This window comes from Cydia pomonella, chromosome 19 (genome assembly GCF_033807575.1).
Source record: "Cydia pomonella isolate Wapato2018A chromosome 19, ilCydPomo1, whole genome shotgun sequence".
In the NCBI taxonomy this organism is placed as follows: domain Eukaryota; kingdom Metazoa; phylum Arthropoda; class Insecta; order Lepidoptera; family Tortricidae; genus Cydia; species Cydia pomonella.
Genome location: NC_084721.1, coordinates 2,331,417 through 2,359,385, shown reverse-complemented (window position 1 = coordinate 2,359,385; position 27,969 = coordinate 2,331,417). Strand labels below are relative to the sequence as shown.

At 38.0% G+C, this 27,969-nt stretch overlaps 3 protein-coding genes across 5 annotated transcripts in view; 1 reads left to right on the top strand and 2 right to left on the bottom strand.

Moving 5' to 3' along the window:
- Positions 1 to 158: 158 nt before the first annotated feature.
- Positions 159 to 14,607, bottom strand: LOC133528064 (3'-5' ssDNA/RNA exonuclease TatD). The gene is made up of 6 exons (XM_061865271.1): positions 14,449 to 14,607; positions 14,198 to 14,378; positions 13,755 to 13,853; positions 13,060 to 13,223; positions 6,971 to 7,317; positions 159 to 3,425 (listed from the first exon to the last, which is right to left on the bottom strand). Exons 2-6 carry the CDS (start codon positions 14,337 to 14,339, stop codon positions 3,263 to 3,265), a joined length of 915 nt encoding a protein of 304 aa, XP_061721255.1. The 5' UTR covers positions 14,340 to 14,378; positions 14,449 to 14,607; the 3' UTR covers positions 159 to 3,262.
- A 523-nt stretch (positions 14,608 to 15,130) lies between these two features.
- LOC133528692 (uncharacterized) lies at positions 15,131 to 15,901 on the top strand. 2 transcript variants are annotated; one of them, XM_061866163.1, is made up of 2 exons: positions 15,131 to 15,401; positions 15,715 to 15,901. In XM_061866163.1, exons 1-2 carry the CDS (start codon positions 15,255 to 15,257, stop codon positions 15,754 to 15,756), a joined length of 189 nt encoding a protein of 62 aa, XP_061722147.1. In that variant the 5' UTR covers positions 15,131 to 15,254; the 3' UTR covers positions 15,757 to 15,901. The 2 variants fall into 2 exon arrangements, with proteins under 2 accessions (XP_061722147.1, XP_061722148.1); XM_061866164.1 differs by having other exon boundaries at positions 15,680 to 15,901.
- A 1,280-nt stretch (positions 15,902 to 17,181) lies between these two features.
- Positions 17,182 to 27,969, bottom strand: part of LOC133528687 (cyclin-dependent kinase-like 4) — a 54,850-nt gene continuing 44,062 nt past the window's right edge. For both annotated transcript variants that reach the window (XM_061866159.1, XM_061866158.1), the window contains 5 exons: positions 24,587 to 24,694; positions 23,337 to 23,479; positions 22,795 to 22,890; positions 22,267 to 22,398; positions 17,182 to 19,574 (listed from right to left, as the gene is read on the bottom strand). In XM_061866159.1, the coding sequence (XP_061722143.1) occupies positions 19,476 to 19,574; positions 22,267 to 22,398; positions 22,795 to 22,890; positions 23,337 to 23,479; positions 24,587 to 24,694 (578 nt within the window). In that variant the 3' untranslated portion in view covers positions 17,182 to 19,475. The remainder of the gene's footprint in view (positions 19,575 to 22,266; positions 22,399 to 22,794; positions 22,891 to 23,336; positions 23,480 to 24,586; positions 24,695 to 27,969) is intronic.

Sequence of the window (27,969 nt, the reverse complement as noted above, 5' to 3'; positions counted from 1 at the left end):
AGGTTGGTATTCGTAGCGCACCCGCGGCCGCATATTTTTTGTCCTAAAATATTTTGCTACATCATTTTAGTATTCGTACTCGATTTTTCATGCAGATAGCTAAATTTAGCCATGTCGAAAAGCTATTTGCTGGCAAGAAATTCGAAATAAAAGGCAACTATTTTTTATTGTATATTGAAAGAAATAATCTGTACAATCTACAGAAAATAATATTTTATCACAAAAGGACGTTTCATCGAAGGCACTACTACCCGCGGATACGTATTTACAATAATTATATCATTTACATAATCGTTTGCAACACTTAGTAAATACACCCGGGTACCTTACAACTACAACATGATTGTCAAAAAATAAAGGAATCAACAATACTTTAGCGATTAAATATGTAAAAAATAGAGTACAAAACAATTAACATTTAATTCTCCAATAATACTTGCAGTCTTTGATTTCGTTGTGACTACCAGCATTATTTAACAAGGATATAAGTAACTATTTACAATATAATGTATTCGATGAAAATATAGTGCTCTGCGCAGAGCTATGCTTAGAACTACCACCGTGCACGGAAGGAATAGTGGCAACAGTACTCGGATGCAGTTAGCCATAAGTGTTAAGCATTTTCATGAAGGCTCAAAACTCCATAATAAAACACTTGCTTCATTTTCTTAAAATGTTAGCTGAATTCATCATATTGATTTCACACACAGAATGACCCGCCTCGCAAGGAAATTGCCGCACAAGGCAACTTGCCTGTGTAGGCGTATCTTCAGAGGCAAATGAAACTCTTATGGCTTACTGAAGGCAATATGAACTATGCTTATAATCTAATGGCAGAACGCAGCACAACTCCGGAGACGTACATCTTAAAGAATATGGCGACAGATCGCCACACGGAGTCGTATTGCGTTGATATTTGGAACGGTTAGTAATATCACCTAGCGCACTTTAACCCTTTCAACGCCAATGACGCTTATATTCGCCCAATGGGACAAAGTTTAGCGAAAAGCAAATAAATGACTTCTTTAATATAGGATTATATTAGCTTTGTTGCGCAGTTTTATGTAACTATTGGCGAGGAAAGGGTTAAGACTACTCTCGTCCTTTTCTGGCAAAGTTAAGGTACGTAAGTAAGAAGTGTTTAAAAGTGCCTACGGTCTATAGTAAAATTAAAGGCCACAAATGGCAAGTATTTATCAAGGCATACACGCACGGACTTGAGATCATTCTGACTAAAAGCAAAGTTGCCACTATAAGGAAACACTTGTGCAAAACGCTAACAACATAAAAAGCTTCATAATTAAAAATAGACAATAATAATAAATCGCGTCATATTATGCTCGGTTCGTGACCGTTTATAAATGGCATTGGTGAACATTGCGTTCAGGTACGCTCATAAAAAAATAAAACGTGGATAGTATGAACTTTTTAGCCCAGCAACACTAAACGTTTTTTTTTTTTTTTCAAATAAAGTGACATATTAGTTTTGTCAGTGGTTTCAACGTTTGTCCCAAATACACACGTCTTATTTTTCAATCATTAAATTTAATCATAATCATTTCAATTTGTCATCCTGTCATAATTATATTAGAGAGAGCCAATAACGACTCGATAAGTCACTGTATAGTAGTCATAGCCAATTGAACATTTAGTTAGTTAATTAGTCAATGGCAAGATTATTCGAATGCAATCAGTTCAAACTTTAACCCTTTAAATGCTTCTGACGTCTTATGACGTCAAGAATATATACCGGCGTTTAAAGGGTTAAGTCACTAAGTGAATATTGCTATAAATTAATTGTTAACCTAACCATTCGATCAACCTTCGTATTGCCAAATTTTCGATCAGAAATACATACGTTTCCCAAATCTGAGTATTGCTTTTCGAGACATTCGCCGGCCGTAGCTAAGACCTAATTATCGCAGTTTCTGAGTACCATATCAACCCGATACTTGATGTCAAAGACATTAATTGTTTTATTCTTGTATTTTAGCTGCCTGCGCTACATGTATATTTTTATAGCTTTAAATAGACATCATTGTCACCAATCAGGGCATATAAATGTTTTTTGACAGAGACCGGTACTCTATCAATAACATTATTTTAAAAAAACTAACCTCGAAAGGCATTTCCCCATAGACCTAAATTCATACTCTTTCTGTTCCATTTCGCTGCGATTTCATATTAATGTAAATTAATTCAATTAGATTAATTTAGCTACGGCCACTTCGTATTCTTACATTAATAACGTCTGAAGATACCATCAAAACATACGCCATTACTCAATAGTGAGTAAAGGCAATTTTAACCCAATAATTGACATCATTTTCAAATATCATAATTTTCATTATTTAACGTTGTCGTCGACTTTAGTGACACTAGAAGCCAACGAGTTAAACATAAGTCGATAATATTTTCTATGTTAATCATACTACAATATTTTACCTTTACGACCGGTTGCTTATAGCAACCTATATATAATTCATGTTACATGATTATTTAAGAGATATAAAGTTATAAATATTACTATTTATAAATAAACATTACTTTTTGGTCGTTACAATAATCGATCTCTTATTGTTGATTAAAGGCACTTAAATTACTTGACCCAATTATTATTTCATCGTCTTACTTAATTATAAAAAAATAAATATATTATGCATATTAATTTCTCAACTATAAACAAGGACACCTAATTATTGCGCGTGCGTTTCTTGGTAAACTAAAAAAATTAGGGTGGTTATTTAAATCCACGTTCCAAAAACTATTTTATGGTAACGTAATTTCAGAGTTCAAACAAAATATTGGTTAGAATCCAAATTATTTTCTTTTTTAACGCAAGGCGCGAAAAGTATGAAAAATCGTTCTTAGTTTTGTACCAAACTTGTGGTCAGATAAGAGGAGTAGGTACTAAAACGCGCAACTAAATGATATCCAAATTAGAATTACGCGGTATATAACTAGATGAAGCGTTAACATATAACAAACCAGTCATCTGATAAACATTGAATGCGGTCTAACATCAGCAGTCTGTAGTTCAATAGTTCGCACTACTTTACGTGTCTTAGTACCTATTCGTTTGTCCAATTTATAAAACCCAACATTTAGTTTACCAAGTGACGTTGAGTTTACAGTGGCCTACTGGCTGAGACCGAGGATCTTCAACGCGTTGAAGGCAATGGCAAGCGTGACGTCCTCGGGACTACCCCAGGAACCCGGCCACTAGTTCTACTCACGGCTGCGTTAGAACGTGAACTCTAACCTACTGGCTGAGACCGAAGATCTTCAACGCGTTGAAGGCAGTAGCGAGGGCCACATCCTCTGGACTCTGTCCCAGGAACCCGGCCACTAGCTCGACGATGGCGGGCAGCGCGCACGGCTCGTTACGTTGAAACGTGCAGTAGCGGTTCACGAATGCCATCGACCTGGAAGATAGATATTTTTATGTAGGTATTTTTAAAATGCATAAAAAAGCCTGAAATGACTTTGGACAGCTTAAGTAAACCTCGCCATGTCCGTTGAGGAATACCAACGGATGGAAGAACTTTTACGTTAATTTATACCTGTATTCTTTTATTGCACTCACGTTGTTTACCTTTAATTTATGACAGGATCATTAATATTTGTGTTTTTATACTTTTAACCTCGAGCCGCTCACAAATAAAAACGTACCAAAATGTGTAAGTGCAATTGTAATTTGTCAAAATAAAAATTTCAAATAGAATTGAAGAACTTTCTATAGGCCTCCGGGCAGCTAGAGAATAATAATACTATTGGCCTATATGCTGCCTGCGACTGCGGTTGGTCTATATGCAGACTTAATTCCCTTTGTGTTATGATAGAAAATATCAATTTATATAAAAACCATCACAAACTACGTATAATTAACAAATACAAGATTACATCGAAATATCAACGCTACTAAATCACTATACTATCGCCAGCAGCAGTAGTAGGCCGTTGGTAACAAGAAATACATTAAACACGTTTCACATCATAAAAAAAGCAGCAAAAAGCAAACAAAAACTGATCGTATCCCACGGCTCATAGCGATTCGGGCGATAATCAAAAAGCGGCCAAGTGCGAGTCGGACTCGCGCATGAAGGGTTCCGTACAATTTAAGACGTATTAAAAAAAAATCTTCTTATTAGATCTTGTTCAACATTTTACCACTTTGGACACACATTTTACCACTTTGGAAGTGTCTCTCGCGCAAACTATTCAGTTTAGAAAAAAATGATATTAGGAACCTAAATATCATTTTTGAAGACCTATCCATAGATACCCCACACGTATATGTTTGATGAATTTTTTTTTTTTTTAATTTTATGACGTATTAAAAAAAAACTACTCACTAGATCTCGTTCAAACCAATTTTCGGTGGAAGTTTGCATGGTAATGTATATCATATATTTATTTTAGATTTTTCATTTTGTTATTTTAGAAGTTACAGGGGGGGGGACACACTTTTTTTCACTTTGGAAGGTTCTCTCGCGCAAACTATTCAGTTTAGAAAAAAATAATATTAGAAACCTTAATATCATTTTTAAAGACCTATCCATAGATACCCCACACGTATGGGTATGATGAAAAAAAAAATTTTTTTTTAATTTCATGACGTTTTAAAAAAAAACTACTTACTAGATCTCGTTCAAACCAATTTTCGGTGGAAGTTTACATGGCAATGTATATCATATATTTTTTTTAGATTTTTCATTCTGTTATTTTAGAAGTTACGGGGGGGGGGGACACACTTTTTACCACTTTGGAAGTGTCTCTCGCGCAAACTATTCAGTTTAGAAAAAAATGATATTAGAAACCTCAATATCATTTTTGAAGACCTATCCATAGATACCCCACACGTATGGGTTTGATGAAAAAAGATTTTTTGAGTTTCAGTTCTAAGTATGGGGAACCCCCAAAATTTATTGTTTTTTTTCTATTTTTGTGTGAAAATCTTAATGCGGTTCATAGAATACATCCACTTACTAAGTTTGAACAGTACAGCTCTTATAGTTTCGGAAAAAAGTGGCTGTGACAGAATCGGACAGACAGACGGACATGACGAATCTATAAGGGTTCCGTTTTTTGCCATTTGGCTACGGAACCCTAAAAAGTGCGACATACCGACATGCCCGCTGAGTTAATGGAGTATCTCAATATATAACACTAACACTTAGACTATTAGAGGAAGTTCCGCAGTTTATAGTTTGTCATTAGAAATAGTTTAAATAGGTACTTAATTTTGACTCACTCAATCCGTCATAGAATTGACCAAATATATATTCAACCTCTCTACATATTCTCACCTATCGTCTGAGATAAACGTTAGACCTACAGTAGGATCTGTTTGTAGAATATGTAAGTTCTTTGTATTTAAGAGATATTACGACAGTCAAAAGCGATTTCTAATTATAGAAATAACGGTCGCAATAAAATCAGCCAACGAAAAAACACTACCGTGTAGACATGCCGTAACAATAGGCTAGTTATATAAGTTAAATTGTTTTGCAGCAGTCATGAAAGTAGCTTTAAGAAAATACTCAGGTTTTGTTAGACCTTTACGTGTGTATTACTTTATCTATTTTGTGGTAATAGCGCCTCGAGGAGGTCGCTAAATAACGGTAGTTACACGGATTGTGGGCAGGTAAAGGTAATCTACGCATGTCAAGGTCAGTCATCATAGTACTGAGGAGCTACCTAACCACCATTTTATGACTTAAATCTAAACAGCTCCTACGCCCGCAAAACTCTAAAGGAACGAATTTTGAACGAGTACAATATGGCACCGACAGTTTCATGACTATACCACACGGCCTAGGCATATAAGACTAAACAAAATTGGCTGTCGCATAAAAGAAACATCTCGATCTCATCTCGCCGAAATGAAACAGCCAAAATTTTTGTTTGATTAAGGGTTTGATCTCATAGTATGTTATTCAGATAGACCTATATATTCAAGTTACAGAGTATAGTTAAAAGGGACCGTGCGCCAAAGTGGAGTTCCGACTTCAATATTAGATGTCTCCTACAACGGCACACAATGCCAAGCACGGAAGTAACAGCCTACGTATTTAAAGTGTGGAGCGTGCTTTCTAGTGGACTTCCGTTAGTACAAACTCAATCACAATCATAATATTCATTAATCAAATATCAGTAACCACTCGTCATGCGTGCGGCGAACTATAGTCTATAAATCAATATTTACGATTTTAAATGTAATTACTTAATTAGTATTAAAATTATAAGTAGAGAAATATACGTACATACATATGGAATGAGTGATCGCATAACAGTTACCGATCATACCGATGTTTGTTGATAAAAACTTTGTAGTTCACATGTGTGCAATGAAATAAATGAAATGCCTGTTGCACGATTCATAAAGCTGTTTATCTTATACCTTTAAACGAGCAATTTTGCTCGTTTAAGGTTTAAGATAAACAGCTAGTTAAAACCTCATAAGGCCTACCATGCAAAATACCTATTCTTATTTTTAATTCGAACCTTGTATAGTAAATTGGGATGAATTTTGTTTGTCTGAATAAGGAATGAAACAAAAGAAATGCTACTTTGTTTGGTTTATGAAAGGCTCTTATTACATTGAAATTGTACATTATAATAATGTACATTGGGCCTTACGGGGATAATTATCGGTACATGTCTTGAATCCAACATTTCATGTAATAACAGTGACATTGTGAAATTAGAGTATTTTTGTACCGATATCACGGAGCCAAACAGTTTCTTCAAGATCAGTCGTAAGTCACATTCATTTATTTACTACCGTTTTTCGATTATTAATTTAGTGCCTCAACTCTCCTGCCGATAACTAAAATTACGTAAATCAGCTCCGTGACATTGTGGACCACGAACTCCTCGCCCACCTCCGCAGACCGTAAATGCACAGAATTCGTGCCCAAACTGAAGGAACTTCTCAAATTATTACGACTATCAGTCTTTCACTCACCTCTCAGTCAACGAGTCCTTTACATGCAACGGCAGTTTCGAAGCCCTCATATTCGGATACATGAACGGCGAATCCGTCTCCACCAGCAACTTATCCAATGGCAATATATTCTCAGACAACAGCCTCCTTATGCCCCCATCTGACTTATCTTTACATATGTACCCTGTGATCCCTAAATAGAACCCTTTCTCGATGTATTTGATGCCTTGTTCGACGGAGCCTGAGAAGGAGTGGATGACCACAGGGGGGAGGCGGTTGCCAAAATCGTCGAGGATTTTTAGGAGGTCTTCTTGGGCTTCTTTTTCTTGTAAGAATAGGGGTTTTCTTAGGTCGCACGCGATTTCAACCTGGGGAAAAATAAATGGTTAGTTTGTGAGAATACAAGAAAACTCGAATTCTGGATTATTTGTGAAGATATAGACCTATAATCTATTACGTAACCACGAAAAAAACTGGACAATGTATGTATTTATGTATGTGTATATGTATGGGTAAGTGTGTCCGAGTATATACATAATGTATGAACGAATAAAAACGTACGAAGGCCTACTATTACCTACGTATTTAAGAATTATGTATTTTAGAGTTACACAACACAAAATAAGATTGAATTTTATTTTGATTATACGCGTGTGAATTCCTCGGTAGGCGAGTCCAGCTCTTTTTAGACATGTAAATTGACTAGGTAGGCATTGCGTGCAGAAATCATGTCTTCTAAGAATAGTTCGAAGGGAAAAAATGTAGCGCTTTTTGTGGGATGTCGTTATATATGCTTAATGATACTTATACTTTTTAAGAGTCTTATTTGTGAACCGATTATTGCATTGTCATCCAACTTCTAAGTAATAGGCAGGTCCACACAACGACTCGCCTCGCGAGGAAATTGCCACGCGAAGCAGCTCAGCCTGTGCCCGCCACAGCCACATTGCCTCGGGCGAGGCCCGTCTCCACAGACCGAGCTGCTTCGTGCGGAAATTTCCTCGCGAGGCGTCTCGTTCTGTGTACCCACCTACTACTACGTAGTAAAAAAACACTACCATGTGCAAGTCTTTTTGAAAACAGCTTCCCACAAGGGACTTTTGCAACTTAGTGTATTCGCTATGTTCACGACTGTCACGCAACCAAGCATCCGCAAATCTAGAGGATAACGTCAATTCACTACATCTTATAAAACTACTGAACGGATTTTCATACGACTCAACGAATAGCATCTATCAATAGAATGATTCTTAAGGAATACAACTTGTTAAGGTTTTGTGTAAATTGGTTGAAAATTGTTATCTGAAAAAATCACGCTGGCTAGGAGCTTTAATTGTGTTGTGTTTAATTGTATTGCTGCCTAATAATGTATGTTTAATGTCTATCTTTTAAGGATAACTTACTATACCCATTCTTAACTTCTAGGAAAAGATTACATAATATGTGGCATTTGCAAAGCTACTTTTACGGATACAGTATTAATAATTATCATATTAAATACGTTAGTTATATTAAGCATTTCATACAGATTCCAATGGTCCCTTACGCCATACAATTTAAATGAATATGTCAGGAGGAGAAATCGCATATAAAGTTCCATTTCGAGCCATATGACTTGTACGAAATGTTAAAGACGCTAACCTTGGTTAGTTCCAATTTTCACCACCGCATGCGCTGACATCGCTTTACTTACCCCCACTATGCACTTCGCAACGCAAGTAACCAATATCATTAATTAGCAGGACCAGCGGGAGCGAGGCATAAAAATGTCCAATGTGCAAGCCGGAGCTAATTTGGCCTGCGTTTTTGAGTTCTTTAGATGCACGTGTACAAGTTGTTGCCCAACAATAACGTTAACACGAGTCAAAGATCTCATCGCACAATGGGAGCAATTTAAAATTCCAAGCCGTCTGTTCACGACCTCGCATCGATTTAGAACGCGTCATGACTTGAAGTTTAAAATGAACGACAGTGGAAAAATATTGTCAAACAGAAGTAAAACCTGTAGTTATAGATCGTGTCATTCACGAAGACGCTTACTTTGACTCGTAATATATAATAAAAGGTTAGATTTCACGTTCGAGTTCCCGTAACCCACCATTAGGGCGGTGAGGTGGCATATGGGGGGTTTTTAGTGGGTATACCGTGGGCCTCATAGCCTAGACGGGAGTCCCACATAACCCCTCGGATCACCCCCCGCACCCGGGTGGTATGCGGAATGCATTTTCCCCCCTAACAAAAAAAAGGGGTCTCAAAGTGCGCCGCGGCGCCCTGGTGTGCCGTAGACAGTAAAGAGGCAATGAATCACCATGTACCTAACTGTTTGGAACAGCTTGACTAGGTTAAGGTGCCGAGATTAAATTTTAAACATGCAAGTGCACCGAGGACTGTAAAATATTGGTAACCCCTGCGGCGCCCAAAAAAAAATCCCAGTAGTTACCACCAAACCAAGTTGGTGGTAACTAGTGGGATTTTTTTTCCAGTAGTTACCAGTGGTAAAAGGTGGGAAAAAAATTCCCAGTAGTCACCACTGGTAACAACTTGGTGGTAACTAGTGGGAATAACCCGGATTTCTAGATATTATATATCTAGGTTTAGTTCTAAATTGCCTCACTTTGTTTACAATCAATGGCACGTATAAAACACTCATTAATTTAATCGCTCTAATGATCCCTTATCATCGGGATGTTTATGAAAACACAAAATTATTTACAGTAAAATGTCAAATAATAATAATAATGTCAAATTCACCGTGAGCTATTTGTTGTTTTGTATCTCTAGTAGTTTTTGTTTATGTAATTAGGTGACTCGCATGAACGCTTATTTTTTATGAAGGGTTTTTAACTTCAACAATAGTATGTTCGTTCGTGTGAAGATACGATGGGTGTATCCTAAGGGTGGGTCACTCATGTATGGAGAAAAAAAAAGTATTGCCTAGTTATCCTTCGGGCACAATCATAAAAAGTTGCGTAATAATGCCAATAAACAGTATTTTAAATTATTTTGCAATCGGAATTCATTTTCTGCCTCCGGAACCACTTCAATGTTTTCATATAAATATTATCACATTTTGTATAGTCTACGGAGTATATCTATGTATTGTCTCTATATTCAAACTTTAGCTAAAAAACTATAGCATGGTTCAGAGCAATAAAAGAGTACTCAAAAATAATCCTTTTTTTTCACAATGTCCATACATTTTACGAAAACTTCGCACATTAAACTAATTCTACGGATTCCACTCACGTGTTTAGTCACTCGCGCGACATGTTTCGGAGAGCCTAGAAGCGTAGCGTAGAATTAGCTTAATGTTAGTACCTATGTCTCACAACAGTTTAGTTTAAATTCGAAAACTTCGCACTTTTGATACTTGACAGAAAATCTTGTACCAGCGGTACTCAACCGCCGGGCTTTTTTAGATAGCCCACCAGATAATCCTGGTATAGATACATAATGTTGCCATCCGAACTTAACCTTTGAGCAAATTTATCTTGCGGCCCGGGGCTACAAGCAAAACCGTCTTTGTGGCACTCATAAAAAAGGTTGGGTAGAGTACCGCTGATCTATACCTACGATTTATATTTATACAGGCAAGTCTAAAACTACACTGCACTGCATGAAAACAAGTGAATACTGTAATGAGATAATGACACTCATCATGAATCATCTCGACTCTAAAATAGTCTCGTTTGCAATGTAATATACCACTCCAAATAGTGAGTCAGTGTTCAAACATATTGTAAATAACTACATATGTAACTTCTAGTATAATTAGGCCTGCAGATTCGTAACAAGTATAGGTAATCAGTTAAATCAGTATACAGTACAATCTCACTAATCCGGCACTAATGCTGACACAAGCGAGCCGGATTACTGGAAAATTCGGATTACTGGGAGTTAGAGCAAATCTGCATATTCTTTTGGTGTGTTTTAGAATACCTATCGTAGAATTACATTTTACGAAAATAATAAATTCTCGTTATATCGAGTTATATTACTTAATCAGAGACCAGACATACAAGGTGCCCGTGAGCATTGCGAGACATTTTAACTAAGCATTCCTGGCAGTATTTAGAAACTAAAATGTCATATAAAATTTTCTGGATTAGGCCTAGTTTCAGAGATAATTAAATGTTTTTCGAAATCATTATTTCGCCATAAGTCGGTACAAAACACATTTATGACTGCGGTATTGTCACTTTGAGGTCTAGTCTGGAAATACCTATTGATTGTCATCGAAAAATTAAAAAAATGTGTTCGAGAGGCTACCCCCAAATAAAAATAAACCTTTTAGTTAATTTTAGGTTGTGTTTATCAATAAAAATTACGTTTTATATACAGGAGTGTTCAGAAAAGGGGGAAAATAAAAAACAAAAAATTTTTTTTTTTTGTCGAATTTCACAAAAAGGCATATAATTTTTTTGCTTCTGTTGCCATCAGGAATGCACCGTTAAAATCTCTCGCAATGCTCACGGGCACCTTGTATAATGGTTAGCACACGCTCAAGGAGGATTAATGACAACAGACATATATATGTTTCCGCATCAAGTGCCTAATGCGTATGATTGCCGTTGCAAGTGCACACTTCTTCTAAATTAAAATAACCTTAAGAGCGAATTGATCGCGAATTCCGACTGTGGAATGATACTCGTTGTCAAGGAGTTGGTTATTATCTTATACCTTTGAACGAACAATTCTTGTATTTATATATTTATTTTTCCTACTCCTCTGCTGTTATTTGTCAGTTATACATTCATTAACACGAATATAAGAACATACATACAATGTTTCAAGAAAAGTCTTTGTCTATTCCTCATACAGAACTTGTGCTTTAAAATCGCTATAACGTTACTGCGATTAATGGCTACCAACCTAATAATAATAATAATAATAATTCAGCCTATATACGTCCCACTGCTGGGCACAGGCCTCCTCTCATGTGCGAGAGGGCTCGGGCTATAGTCCCCACGCTAGCCCAATGCGGATTGGGGACTTCACATACACCTTTGAATTTCTTCGCAGATGTATGCAGGTTTCCTCACGATGTTTTCCTTCACCGAAAAGCTAGTGGTAAATATCAAATGCTATTTCGTACATAAGTTCCGAAAACTCATTGGTACGAGCCAGGATTTGAACCCGCGACCTCCGGATTGAAAGTCGGACGTCATATCCACTCGGCCACCACCGCTTCTACCAACCTAACAAAATCAAAAGTATTACAGTTTCAAACTTGCTGCCAACTTACAAAATATTCATTTGGTTGCATAGTAGAAACAATTGCTTCACAAGTCAGAAACACGCATGTGACACCCGTAATATAGCAACACCTACGAAGACCACTTAGCGTTGCTTGTTAGTCTCCATAGGCTCCTGTGACCAATAGCGAGAAAAAAGCTGTCCAAAAATTTAATTTATATTAATTAAATTTAATTTTTATTCAAAAGATGCTCGTGGCGTATTCCTTTACAATGATTGCCTACGCCTTCGGCTCCGGCTCCGGCTCACATTGCAACTCACGCCACTCGCCTTTTTAAGAATAATAAGGAAGTTCGTAAAAATGATTGGAACAGTTTATGTCTCAATAAATCAAATAAAAGTGTGTAAGCGAGTAGGAATTCAGTCAATTCATAGAAGCAATTTGAATCAGGAAATGGGGCAATATCCAATCAATCATTGTCTTGGGTTGTATCATTGTCTGATAAATAGTATTGCAGTACATATCAACAAGAAGTAGTTTTATCTGTCTCCAATAATATAACTAACAACAGATTTGGCATGTTGATAAAAAAAGAAGGACAATTTTTTGAGATTAGGTATTTTAAACTTAATGCACTTCTAAATCAAGGTTTTTACTATGTCTTTAGTGAAGAATAAAATCATTTCAAATTTTGACACAGAATAAATAATAGTACCGTCAGCGTACGGAAGAGAGGGTTCGAAAACTCATGCGTTTTAGCCCAACCCAATATTTGGTTCGGTATGTGCTAAACTGAATATTCATATTCAGCAAAGTCCATATTCAGCCCAGCTCTAAAATTAACACTTAAATTTGCACATGGAATAAAATGATTTCTCTTGTTGTGTGATGACCTAAATGAATGATAACATACCTGCCGTTTAAACACTTCTCTCTGCACACCGGGTTCCGAGAAATCCTTGCTATAGTTGAGCCCACATTCACCGATGGCCACACACTCGGGCGCCTGCGCGGTTTCATGTAGTTCGGCCCACATGTCTTCTTCCACCATTGACTTTGCATCATGAGGGTGGACACCTGGTTTCAAAGGAAAAAAATTATAATTGACTCAGACAGCCTGTGCAAGTAAACACCATAATTTCATAAAAGTTGGACATTTAAAATAACACTTACACTGTCAGGGCTGTCAAAATCGCTGCCAACTTATGTTGGTCGGACTCTAATGACAAAATGTCAAAGTGTGTGTGTTGACAAATACTTATCAAAATGAACATTAATCATAAAAAACAAGGGCAGTGATATACACACATCAGCTTTCAGGTACTAATGTATTAAACAATATAATATAAAGCCCCATGCAAACCTATCAAAAGACTGGGATTTATAGGCCCATGAAATACAAGGAGAAACAAGTATATATAATATAATAATGACACAAAGATACATCACATACACAACCATTGTTTTTCCTTTTTGAAGCCGGAATATATGGATTTTTGTGGAACGCAGTTTACAGATTGGAGATTTAAATCCAAAAATATTTAACAATTCATGAGAATAAAGGCAATTCTTACAGCTTGTTTTGTAAATAACATTTCTAGAACTCACCGGCTGTGGAGTAGATGGTTCCGGGATAGAGGCGTGTCAGTCTTAATGCTTCTTTACTGTTTTTTACTGATGTTCCCGTGACCATAATTTTTTGGACACCTATAACAAAACAAAAAATACAAATTCCGAAAATTTATTACCATAAAACTTATTTAGTATAGAAACTAAAAGTGTACTTCCAAAATTTAATTAACAGCAAACAGGATACAGTTAATTATCATAAACAACTTTCTTTCGTCACATAATTCTTTTCTGCTTGTTAACTTCAAAACCAGGTCAGTAAATAATCAGCAAGCGCAACAATTCTATACGCACTTGAATAAATTAGAGCGTATTCACACCGACTATATCATGCATTCATTAAAATCAGCTACTTGTTGAACAGCTGGGTTGTTATTATGCGGTGACACGAAAAACAAGAATTTCGCTACACAACGTAATACCTGCATCTTTTGCCCTTTGCACCACCGAGTCCAGATCACGGCCGTATTTCTTATTGGTCAAGTTTGCGCCCACATCAACAACGATCAGATTTTCATAACATCCTTTGAGGTCTTGTACGTTCTTGGTATCTTCAGACGTCATCTTTCGAATTTTTTGTGAAGCTTATTGGTCGGTGTTTATCTGAAAAGAAACGCTCTGTTAGCATATCTTTGTATTACGAAATATTGCAGTATGCAAAAATAGAGCTTACCAATTGTATCAAACACTCCTGCTAAATAAGCCTCTTGAATTCTAATGACTAGTCAAAAAGTTCACCCTATTCACTGAGCTGCCACCATGTTTTTGGCTGAATGAAGTTTCTTCTTGACTTAATTTTCTATTCACTGAAAATTTTCTTTTGATACGCACTGTGATTGGATGCCACCAATGAAGTTTGCATCTGATTGGTGAAAAGTTTTAGTAAATAAAAGAAAAGTGACAGTAGGCGTTTAGACAGCACATCCTACTGAGATCATATGTAGTATATTCTTTGGATCATATCTTATAATTGTATTTTATCAATTATCATTGGAAATATAATTTTATTCTTAATATTTAACTTGATAAAACGTGTGTTATCATTTGACACATCAATATTTATTCTTACTTTTGGTTATTAAATAAATATAAAAGACAGACTACACGCACGTTAAAAACAAAACGCAAGCGAGTTTGTGTAAAGCCCGTTTAGAGACCAATATCAAACTTTATAAAACATATGAAATCATCAAATAGTCTTTATAAATGCAAAGTTAGTTGAAACAATTCAAATGATCTGTTTTTCAAATACATGTTGACTTGCACTATATATTACTACTAAACTCAATAAAGATTTAAGATGTTTCGATAAATTTGTCTTTTGAACGTGGTTTGACTTGGATTCGACATTGACAATATTTTGACAGTGACAGTGACACCTAAAAACAAATGAAAGCCTAGGTTAGAAATATTAGATGAAAAATATCCAAATAGCCTATTTCTTTAAGTTCAGTTCGATATCCCGACGTATTCCACGAAATGAACGTCCGGGCGTTTATATCGAAGAATCTTCTGGCAATAGTCATGGTACCAGCGATCATTGGCGGTCACTACACTTGGTACAAGCTTCAGCAAGACGACAGACTCGTTTCTAAGGAGGAACGCGATAAAATTCCAATGATTACTGTAAGTTACTCATCTTAATTTATTCAGTTATCCTCGCCAGTGTTTTATTCAAACTACATGAGCCTGAAATGCAATAAGCTATGCACCCTCTTCAGCGTAAGACATTTTGCGTCTCTATGGTCCGATACATGGCAGAGTTTATTTTTATCATAAGTATTTATACGAAAATATAATTTTTATCATAGGTATTTGTACGAAATATTCTTGTATTTCTATAAAAAGGATTAATTTCTTGCAAACTCATTGTTATATAGTACTTACCTAACATTTTGTTTCAGCATTTTTTTTAGATTTTTTTTCTATTGTTTTATAGTTCTTCAAGAAACTGGGTGCTCTGGGTGGCAACAGTGAGTGACGAGAAATGCAGATGACGTCTGTATATATGTAACATACAATTGGGAAGTCGAGTGATGCTTTTAGAAATAAGTTATTTTTAGTAAATTTTTAGTGCTCATTTGTAATGTTGTAAGATTATTATTAAAAGATAGTAAAATAAATTATTTAGCCTCTTTACTTCATTAAGTACATAACAAAGCTGAATATTCTAATGTCTACTGGTTGATGCAAGTTATAAATTATAGTATGTTTGCTTGCATTACACAGCATACTGCCTCAGGGATCGGAACCGGTTTTTTGCAAAAACATCGAAATAACCATATATTTCGGTTTATTTTATACTCTAAATGTAGGACTCAGTTGTGTTTTCAGATAACGACTTCGTATTATTAGATTGCCTAATTAGAAATGAAGTAATTAACAAAAAACGAAAAAATACCGTTTACGTTCCCATACAAAAAATACCAGTTTTGCGATCCCTGTACTGCCTTAATTTGAACACCAAGAACCCTTAACCTTTTGAACGCCAAGAGCCACTAAAGTGGTTGTGTGCTGTCGTGCCTACCACGCCAACGACCACTAGAGGTCATGGCAGACGCTGTCAAAGCAATTTTACTGTTGACAGATAAAGTTTAAATTCGTTTCTCAATAGTTGACATATTGGCGTGTATGCCACATTTTGATGCGAGGGAGAAAGCGGTGTCATATGAAGTCAATCAATTTTTCGTGTTATGGCTCCATCAAGGTGTTATATATGGCTCATACCCATGGTACCAAGAACATTTATAGAGTCAGATCAAGATATTTTGACAGCGATTTTGATAGGCCAGTCGGTGCAAGTGTCAAGTAAACATCATAATTTCATTGAAGTTTGCCATTTAAAATAACAAATGCACTGTCTGGGCTACAAAATCGCTGCCAACTTATCTTGGTTTGTCTCTCAAGTGCTTTGGATTATGTTGTCAAAGTAGCCTTCAATGTTTCCTGTACTGTTTATATTTGCTAACTTATGCCAGAGATATTGGTATGTGCATAATGTCCTTGGGTTTGACCCTTTGAACACCTTATAACATAAACACAAACCACAAATATCGGAATCGCAAGGGAGCTAATATAAACCTTACTCGAAAGTGTGAAGGTTACTTTGACAGAATCCGCCATAACGTCTATAGGTGTCCTTGGTGCTGTGGGCATGACAAGGAACAACACCTGTAGGCGTTCTTGGCGATCAAAAGGTTAAACTATCTTCAGCACGAGTTGTATTCTAGGGCGAGAGTCCATACTTGAAGTGCTGTTAGAAGCATGGACTCGCTCGCGAGAACGCAAATCGTGCTATCCTTCTTAGGTACAGTGCCAATGATAGGGTAGTTTACACAATACAGTAGCACTTGGCAGAGGGGTCTCGTGACATCTGGGGTTAAAAGGACCAAATAAAACCGCAATATTGTTGTGATCAAATTGATTTATTAGTGTAGATTATGGCCATGTAGGCGTTGTACATAACTCCTTTCTCATCATATCCAATCTTAATAGAGATTGGATTTCGTTAAATCATTTCAGATATGTGATTCTTATTCTTTGTTCAATAAATTGTCCGGCAACAAGTATGATTTAAACATAACTTGTTTTTTCTACTTGTTTTGGCCTAAGATACGTTATAAGGAATATTAAAAAGTTGGTCCAGTCCATGGTCGCCTAGATTTTAGATAAAAATCGGTTAACCACGGACGGGACCAACTTTTTAATAAGGCAATCTATTACAATTAGATTATATACAAAATAAGCTTTTATTTGATATATCAATGATTAAATAACAAAAAAAAAATTTTTTTTACTTAAGTAATTTTACTAGGCATCCTATTTGCAATGTAACAATGTTTCCTATCACAAATAAATAACAGATGAGGGTAGATATTCCTTATAACGTGGTGCTTCTTTGCTTCCTCGGTATCGGTCCGGTACGCCTTTCTGTTACAGCTGGGAACAACATACTCCAAGAAGATTATAAAAAGAATAGAGTTTGCATTCATTTACATATTGTTTCTTTATTAGGATAAATGGAAACCATTGACCCTAATTCAAGGTCATAATTTAGGTACTACCCATAATAAGTAAGCATAGAGTGCTCACTCCATAGGTACAGTCCCGTCTGAAAACATCCACACGATCGAAGTGTCAAAAATATGTATACACGACCTTATGGCCCATATATTAGGGTAGTGTATACATATTTTTGGCACGTTGTCCGTATATTTTCAGACGTGACCGTACCGTACATCAGTTTTCTGACCAAAACGCTTATTATTTTCGCAGTCGACACCTAGCGTCAAGTAGCGGAATTTATCAGTACTGCTACATGACAGAATGTCACGATCCGAGTGCTACTTGACATTAGATGTCGCGACGAACGAAAAATCTAATGCTCAACAATTTACAGCTAAAATTTTAACCAGATTAACCGGAGCTCTACTTCTGCTTGTAGTATTTGTTGTAAATTCAACAAAATTAAATTAAATATTATTCCTCTGGAGTTGCAGGCGTACATAGGCTACGGATACTGCTTACCATCAGGCGGGCCGTATGCTTGTTTGCCACCGACGTAGTATAAAAATTTTTTTGTTGAGCAATACACTTTGCGTCAGTCGCGATACTTGTTACATTCTAGTGTCAAGTAGCGCTTACTGATAAATCCGCTACACGACGCTAGATGTCGACTACGAAAACGAGCGTTTTGGTAACAATGGTGAATTATGGAGTGAGCAACTGAGCACTCTATGCTTACATTTCTCTATGGTACTACCTCAAGCTTTTATTGTATGTGCAACCTCCACTGTTTATATAAGCTTCTTGTCAGGGGGCCTAGCCAAGATGACAATGGTACATCGACAAACGCCAAGTATCAATTGTCGTTTTCTAGCAACAATACTCCCTGTATTACTGCAATGTTCTGCCGCCAGAGTGCAGCACTAGCACAAACCATAAAAAATTAACTTATACGTATTATACCGTAAATAGTTTTGGGACTAGTCTGTCAAGCCATTTTCGTCAGTGCAAAAAAGCAGAAATTTAAAAAAAAATTGTCATGAAGGGTTATCGTCTCATACAAAATTAGAATTTCGCGCCTTTTTCTACTGACAAAGTTGTTTGACAGACTTTAGTGTTCACAGATTATTTGTTACAAATAAATATATGACGGTTCGTTTAGGGGTCATCCATTATTTACGTCATAAGAATTTCTAGGGTTTTTTACCCCCCCTCTTGTCACACTTGGTCACATTTTGCAAACACATGGTGTAACGGCACAATTTTGGCAATTTTGTTTACAACGAAATCGAATTAGGTATTATTAATATTTTATCAAAATATTTTTGATAGAAGAAATACATGTAATTTTATAACCCAAAGCTGATTAGGAAAGAAAAGTAAACGAATAAAAACGATTATCGTACCAAAAACTTGTTGTTTAACTGTACAGCGAATAAAAAAAATGAAAAACATTTTTGCGAACTAATTCAAGTTAAAGTGACATCACAAATTTTGTGACTCCCCCTCTCTCTTGTCACAACATGTCACATTTTCTTGACTCCCCCTACCCCCTAATTTGTGTGATGTAATGAATGCATGACCCCTTACAATTTGTGCTAGCCCCCTATAGTTTTCCGTTATTCCCTATTGACATGTCGGCCAGGCCCGGTAGTCGCTAAGCTACGGTTTGCGCAGCGCGGGCAGCCCCTGCAGTCAGATGGTGGGGAGGTGCGCGCGCGCGTCCTCCTTCTTGCCGCGCGCCGGCGCCGCGCGCTCCACGGCCAGCTGCGGGAGCAGGGGCGACGACTGCACCTGTGCGAACATGCGTATTGGCACAGAATAAATAATAGCACTAAGTACCATACAGAAATAGGGTTATTTCCAATTTTTTGAAACGCTTGTATTACGTTCTATATTAACTAAAAGTTGCCCTAAAATTCAACTTTTATACTAAAAACGGCTTTAAATATGTTAAATTAACAAAATATATTCTGACAGATGCTTTCGCACCCAAAACGCTCTTTGAAAATTGTGTGACGTCACAGTTTACGATTTGACACAACTACATACACACGTAGAAGATACGAACTGTCAACTGACATTTGTCACTTGTTGTTTATCGCCTAACTGTCAACAGTGTCAATCCGAGAGTTGTGACGTTATCAGAATCTTCAATGACGTTTCGAGTTTGGTCACGTGACGTGTGCCAATGCCAAAAGATATTTTCAATTCAATATTTACAAAAATATGGTCATTACAGGTCCCCTAAAAGTAGTGTAACATGTTCTTCTCGTATAATCCAAAATAATTTATTGGAATACAATTCTGCCCTAAGATTTGTAGATGGAAACAACTATTACACTTCCTACAAAACCTAAGTTTGACAGCGATGCAGGGACAAATCATGCTGTCCAAGTTCTAATGTATGTATGGCCCTTTCGGCTATTTAGGATTATCAAAATTCAAGTCATTATGTTATCTGCGGTCGACCACGGAAAGGGACGTCAAGTTGAGCCAACCCTAATAATTGCTCGGAGCAATGCTGAGCCGAGAATGACCGAAAGGAGTGTCGCCCCACTAGTATAGGCTACCTACTCTTATACTCTGTTTCTTTAGATATTTAAATAAAAGTAAACAAAATCTACCCTCAAATGACTCCTTAAACCAGTTGAGGGTAGATGAAAACATTAAGTAGATGATCAAATAATGTAGGTTAAAATCAGCTCGTTCGGTGACAGATCCAGGCGGTTTTGTAATTGACTGGTTAACCAATAAATGTAAAATGTATAAATTGTTTGTTTACTTTTATTGAAATACCTAAAGATACAGTTATTGGGAACGTACCCTTCATACTACTTAACCCGTTTAGGAGGAAGGGGGCTCAAAATACCACGCTTGGTCAAAGGGGAGAGGGGGTCTTAGGTTATCGTCAAGTCAATATCCTCTACTCTAGAGAAATCTAGCGCTTTTTGGAACTTATTTAAATATGGCGCGCAGCGATCAGCGCTTTTAAAACTCACAGCCCTCACAGGTGACAACACTGACGCAAATATTTTTTTTTTTTAACTTTGTGTTCTCAAAAAAATATTTAAAATATGCTCCCTCAATCCCTCATTCAAAACGCTTCCCTCCGTTCCGGACTCGTGCTCACAAGTACAGATGTGCAACTTTTCAAAAAGTTTCCGGATATTTCAGGAATTTTTCACAGGATAAGAAGAAAACTTTGTGGAAATTTCGCAATTTCGGAAACTTTCCGACGTCACATCAGTCTTAAGTCACACGAATGAAAAGTTCAAAGTTGTAAACTGACGCTGACTGAACGCGTCCAAATCTAGCAAACGCGCTATACATTTGCCTACTGATTACCAGTTCGCCGGACGATATCGGCCTGTCAGTTATTCGCAAAAGCTGACAATCGCGAATAACTGACAGGCCGATATCGTCCGGCGAAATAGTAATCAGTAGGCACCCTTAGGGGCGCATTCACCGGATCTGGCAACAGATGACAGGCAGATAAGTAGGTTTTCGGTCGAACGCTAGCGAAGTTTTTTACGTTATTTACCCAAATACTAAAAAATTGTTAGATACTTTAAATCGAATACTAAACCAATTTTTCTCAAACAGATACGTTTTGCAAGCGATACCTACTACAAATTTCTATATTATAGGAACGAGGAATAAGCAGCAAATTTAATAAAGAAATGAATAGTCTGTCAAGCCATTTCCGTCAGTAGAAAAAGCGGCAAATTTAAAAAAAAATTGGCATGAAGCCCTATAGAAAATTTGAAATTCGCGCCTTTTTCTACTGACAAACTTGTTTTGTCGACTATATATCAAATGTCGAAAAAAGGTCATAAAGAACAATTACAATTAATAAGAAGATATTACCAATACAGCTCTATATTGTCTAACGGTAACACTAGATGAACTAATAAGATTATATTACTTATTAGACAGTTATTAGGGCTCAACATATTTCTATAATAACGATTTACTTCCAAAAACGTCTACAAAATACCTACCCACTACCAATATTGCACAATAATTCACCTCAAGTCAAACGCCGAAGAATTCAAATCACAACTTTCTTGTAAAGCTTCAGTTCCTCTCTTTCATTAAGATCGCATGGTTATGGACTTTTGGTCCCTTCGGGATGTAGGAAATCGAGCTAGAATAAGGGAGATTATCAGTCATTCAGAACCATAGGGTTAGACCAAGCTAAGTTGGCAGCGAATTTGATAGCTCAGACTTCTATGATCTGAGGCTCAGACTGTGCAAGTGTTATTTAAACGTCATAATTTCCGTCTAAACAAACTTTGCATCGACTTCAACAACAAAGCGAGAGTGTCATTATAAATGTGATATTTTTATAGAGGTTTGACATTAATCATACGTGCCGGAGGAGCTGCTCGCACGTCCACCGCATCACCCGGTCTTTGTCCAGGCATTTCTAAACCTTATTGCAACGACGTAAGATCCGTTGTTTAGTAAAGTGTGTTAGTACCTGTGCCCTCCGCAGACGCTCGTAATCGGTTTGCTCGGAGTTGGGTACGGTGAAGAGGAAGTTCTCGAAGATGGCGTGCCGGAGGAGCTGCTCGCACGTCCACCGCATCATCGGGTCTTTGTCCAGGCATTTCTGGAATGTTATTAACAGTTAAGTTAACAAAGACAGCACCATCTAGTAATGTCTTTCAGAGGGTTAAAGGTAAATAAGCGGAGGCTTTAACCATCTACCGTCTACCATTGTTGCGATATCGCGTCGGCAGATATTAAAGGTATTAAAAAAATCGAAATGCTGGGAGTTCAGAGGCCGATGATATCGTCGATGCTTTTATAGATGTGTTAAAAACAAAATAACTGATTTTGGGTCTCAGGTCAGGAGGTTAGAGGTAAGTATGTAATCCAAGCTAGTAAACGACATCTCAGTCCGGCCAGCACGACTTGCGTTCTCGCGCGTTGAAGTCGCGCTAGATGTACGGAGTCGCGCGCGAGAAAGCAAGTCGTGCTAGCTGGTAGTGTAAGCCTGTCTTACCTTTAAGAAGTCTATAACGAGTTCATTGTGGGCGTATCTTTGTGGTAGTTTTGATTCTAGAGGCTCTAGTGTAGTGGGTTCTGGTAGCGCCATACCCTGTAATACACGAATAATTTAAAATATAGGAGAATCGCGGTCGTGGGCTGGAATATTACATTAAAATGTGAAATCACTAGGTAGGTCGGATATATTACCTGAATTAAAAAAGTAACATAAAATTAACCGACATATTCCACTTATACTATTGTGTATCGGGGTATCGGCAAGGACTGTCGACTGTCTTGTCACAACATCCACTTGTTTTGGGTTGACATCCAGCTAAAGAAGGCTAAAATTCTCGGCTAGATTGTAATTTGTTTACCACCAGATCATTGCACTATTTTAAATTTCTAATGGCGTTAATCATAAAGGTCTGCCAAATCTAACAAACAGTTGATAATCGAGTGTACCTGCCCGTCATTTTGTCAGAAAGGGACACAATTTGACAGTGGTTGCAAAGTTTTTCGAACAGTGACGAACAATGACATCAAGACTGTACGTACCTGAAAGAACGTGTTCTGCGAGAATATAGTCATGTGCCTCGGCAGCAGGTCGCCCAGGGTCTTTCGGATCAGGTACAGCTGGTCTAAGTCACTCTTGCCTGGCCATAGCGCCTCGCTTGACAGCAGTTCAGCAAACACGCAGCCTGGAGAGATTGCTATGTGTAAATATTCAGGCGTTAACTTTAATACCTTTAAAACAAAAAAACCTAAAAGTGTCATATTACCTCGAAATTTACCATTTTCCTCACGTGTTTCAGTCACTCGCGCGACATGTAACGGATAGTCTAGGTCTCCTTTCTCAAGCACTAACAGTAATAAATATTATTATAATGAAAAGGTACTGTTTCCTGAAATTACTCTATGTTATTTAGAACCTTGTAATTTATAATAGAAGATCTGTCAAAGTTTCTTTAGAACATGCGAATGACTGTCGTTAACTCGTCGGGTACAGCTTGCTGGATTTAAGTTAAATTTAAGTTAAATACAGCAAGCTGTACCCACGCTGTAAATACCTATCTCATACCGATGGCCCACACGTCAACAGACACGCTGTACTGCGTGTCACCGACCAGCAGTTCTGGCGCCTGGTACCAGCGTGTAGCCACTTAGTCAGTGTAACTCTAGGGCCTGTGCATGTTGGTGGAAAGTGTTATTAGTAAATACCTCATACCGATGGCCCACACGTCGACAGGCGCGCTGTATTGCGTGTCGCCGACCAGCAGTTCTGGGGCCCGGTACTAGCGTGTAGCCACTTAGTGTAGCTTTAGGGCCTGTGCATGTTGGTGGAAAATGTTATTAGTAAATATTATCATACCGATGGCCCACACGTCGACAGGCGCGCTGTATTGCGTGTCGCCGACCAGCAGTTCTGGCGCCTGGTACCAGCGTGTAGCCACTTAGTCAGTGTAACTCTAGGGCCTGTGCATGTTGGTGGAAAGTGTTATTAGTAAATACCTCATACCGATGGCCCACACGTCGACAGGCGCGCTGTACTGCGTGTCACCGACCAGCAGTTCTGGCGCCTGGTACCAGCGTGTAGCCACTTAGTCAGTGTAGCTTTAGGGCCTGTGCATGTTGGTGGAAAATGTTATTAGTAAATATCATACCGATGGCCCACACGTCGACAGGCGCGCTGTATTGCGTGTCGCCGACCAGCAGTTCTGGGGCCCGGTACCAGCGTGTAGCCACTTAGTGTAGCTTTAGGGCCTGTGCATGTTGGTGGAAAATGTTATTAGTAAATATTATCATACCGATGGCCCACACGTCGACAGGCGCGCTGTATTGCGTGTCGCCGACCAGCAGTTCTGGGGCCCGGTACCACCGTGTGGCCACGTAGTCCGTATAGCTCTCGCCGGGGCCTGTGCATGTTTGGAGAAAAAGAAATTTATTAGTTACGTCAACTACCGAGAGCGTCACAGTTAAGAAAAAAATATGATAAAACGGGTCACTCGCGTAATTTAAGTCGAACATCTGCAAAAAAGATTCTGCGTCGGTCCGCCGACGCTTGCTCTCGGTGATTCTCTTCGGTATGAAGTGAAACATATCGAGAAATCTTCTACTTACTTTGAGTGACGTTTTGACATATTTTCATCACACTTGATCGAAAAAGATCTTACTTCACGCAAGTTTGAATGTGTACTTAAGGACAAACGCTTATATTGTTGCCGCGGGAGTTATGGATTGTGAAAAAAAAAACTATAACTACTCTACTCTCCCTAGGGAGTTATAGTTTTTTTTACTTTAGCTGTTAAATTGCGTTAACAATAGTTTGCGTCACCTATGGGGCGTAGTTATCCTTTCTTTAAATTCACCGCTGAGCTACGGCCGTAGACGATAACATGGATTTCTCGGTATGTAGCGAAAGAGAGGCACAAAGATAACGTGTCGTAATAGCGGTGAATGGGTTAAAAATCGGTAATTACGCCTAATCTAGCGAACGAAATGTTAAGAATTTACATAACCAACTTTATCAGAAAGGTCAATGGATGGTGCACGCAAAGACCGATGTAGATAACGTCTCACGCACGAAATAAATCAATTCTCCAGTCGCTTGCATTAGGCAGCTCTGTATGGAATGGTAGCTGCCGAAGCTTCTTTCTTTCTTTCTATTAACGTTGATCAATTAGTGTTGGCAGGAACTCTGCTTATTTGAGTCTACATTTGAACAACTCTACTAGTTTTTATAGACCGCGCGGGCCAAGAGCATATATCGTCAGTCATAGAGCCTCCCGGCTGATACTTTGTCAGATGATGCATAGTTTAGTTGTGGAAAGACCGTCCACCGCGATACAACCGGCTGACGATTTTTTAAATTAACAATAGCATCTAAACTATCACCTGACAATGTATCAAACGGGAGGCGATGACAATATTTTTTTACGTGTTTCGGTGGCTGCCATTCCCCAACCAACCACCGGAGCGGCAGCTGACGTCCACGAGGGTTCATCATACATAGCCGTTAACCACTATACGAGTTATCTTTTAAGTCCCGAGTATGGTCGTTTATCTAATCTATCTTTATTTAATCTGTGCGTGCGGTAGGCAATAAATAGAGAAGCATGATGGGAAACAATGAAAAAGGCCGTTCAATGACCGCAATGATCACGAGTACTCTGACAAGCATATATACTCGTATACCGCACTCGAGGAGGCATTTTGCGGGCAGGTCAGTTAATTAGTAACATTTGCAAATAAATTAAAAACACGTGTATAGCATAGTCTCGCTCAAACATCGGACGGAGCGATGCGCGAATATCGATATCGGGTAGAGTTGTGCCCGCTCGGTCTTTAAAAAGAGCGCTCCGATCTCGGTCAATCGGTCAAACGAACTAGTTCGCTCTTTTAGGTCCTTTAGTTCCTTTAGTTCAGGAGCAAATCTCGAGATCTGAATGAGGATGACTAGGTAATATCTTGCTCTCGCTCGCAAATTAACAGAGCGAGAGCGTGAGAGAGCGAATTTCTTGACCTTGACTCATTCCGATCATTCGCTCCCGACCGATTTGTTACTTGGTACTGAGGGCCCGCTGACATACCGACTACTGAACTAAAGGACCGAGACCGATTAAGAGCGCTAAGATGAACTAAGTTCCTTTCGGTCTGTGGTGGGATTTCATTCCTTTTAGTTCTTCGGTCCTGACCGACTCAAGCCTAATATCGGGTACGTTTCGAGATGCAGTGTTGGCCGAAACGTTAATGCAATTGGTCAATAACTGTTCACGCCGCTTCGCTACGTTTACCATTAATTATATGTTTATTCTGAGTTCAACCTTGTTTCCACTACACAGAGCACATATTCGCATTGTATCGAGCCGCACCCAATCATAACACCTGAATATCGCGTGATATGTATAATTAGCCAATCACAGCTCCGCATCCTCACGACACATATGCCGGAGCCTTCAGCTCCCTACACTTGCTTTCCTATCGCCACACAAACCACACTATTCAAAGCCATCTCAAAAACTGTAATTAAACAGTACTTATTATATTTGATTTGTGGTTTGCTTTCTAATATAACTAAATCCTTGTTCCTATCCGGAACAATAACCATTACAAATTGAACCGTAACCCGCAACCGTCCGTTACGGTGTACGGTTCAATTTATAATGGAATTGCAATTAACGTTCGGCCAACGCTGTCGAGATGCCATTACTAGAAATGAGGGCCGATTTTTGAATTTCGAGCCCTCGATTTCGTGTGGTTCCCTCCAATATGATCTCCACTACGTAAGTCACTAGATAAGTTGCAATAGACAAATATGAAACAATGAAGTGGCTTATCACATATATTTTTTAAAACTATATTTCCATAGACAATGTTTGGGCGGAAAACATTTACCTTATTTTTAAATTTACTGATTAAAAAATAGTTTTAAACTTTGAAAACGTCGGCGTGGGCTAAGGGCGATTTACGCATATTTAATACATTTTCATTTCATACAAAGTTAAGATTTTTTAATAAGTAAATTTAAAAGGAAAGTAAATGTTTTCCAGCCAATCATTGTCTATGGAAATATAGTTTTAAAAGGTATATGTGATAGGCCACCTGTTTGTTTCATATTTGTCTATTGCAAAACTTATCTAGTGACCTATGTACTAGGCATTTAAATTCTACTAATATAATTGAAAACAAGTGATCAATGCCAATACAAGTACAACTAGATTCACAATTTCTATCGCTCGTATTTCAAAAATAACATTTCACCGTTTTCCACATTTTTGAATGACGAAATCGAGCGCTCGAAATTCAAAAATCGGCTCTCTGTTCTAGTAATGGCATGTCGACAGTGTTGGCCGAACGTTAATTGCAATTATTGACCATCTCGATATAGTGTTGTGTTCCTGCCGGTGAGTAAGGTTGCCAGAGCAGAGGGTGCGGAGACTGCGGATTGTTAGGGTCAGCAGGATCGGCAACGCGCATGTAACTCCTCTGGAGTTGCAGGCGTACATAGGCTACGGAGACTGCTTACCATCAGGCGGGTATGATTGTTTGCCACCGACGTAGTACCGTAAAACGCTGCAACTTTGTCTGGATTTTGACGTTTTTTTCTTATATCTGTGAACCTATTTTTCATTATGAGTTTCATGAGTATTAGTCGGAAAACATACCCTATGCTTTACCAGATAAGACTCAA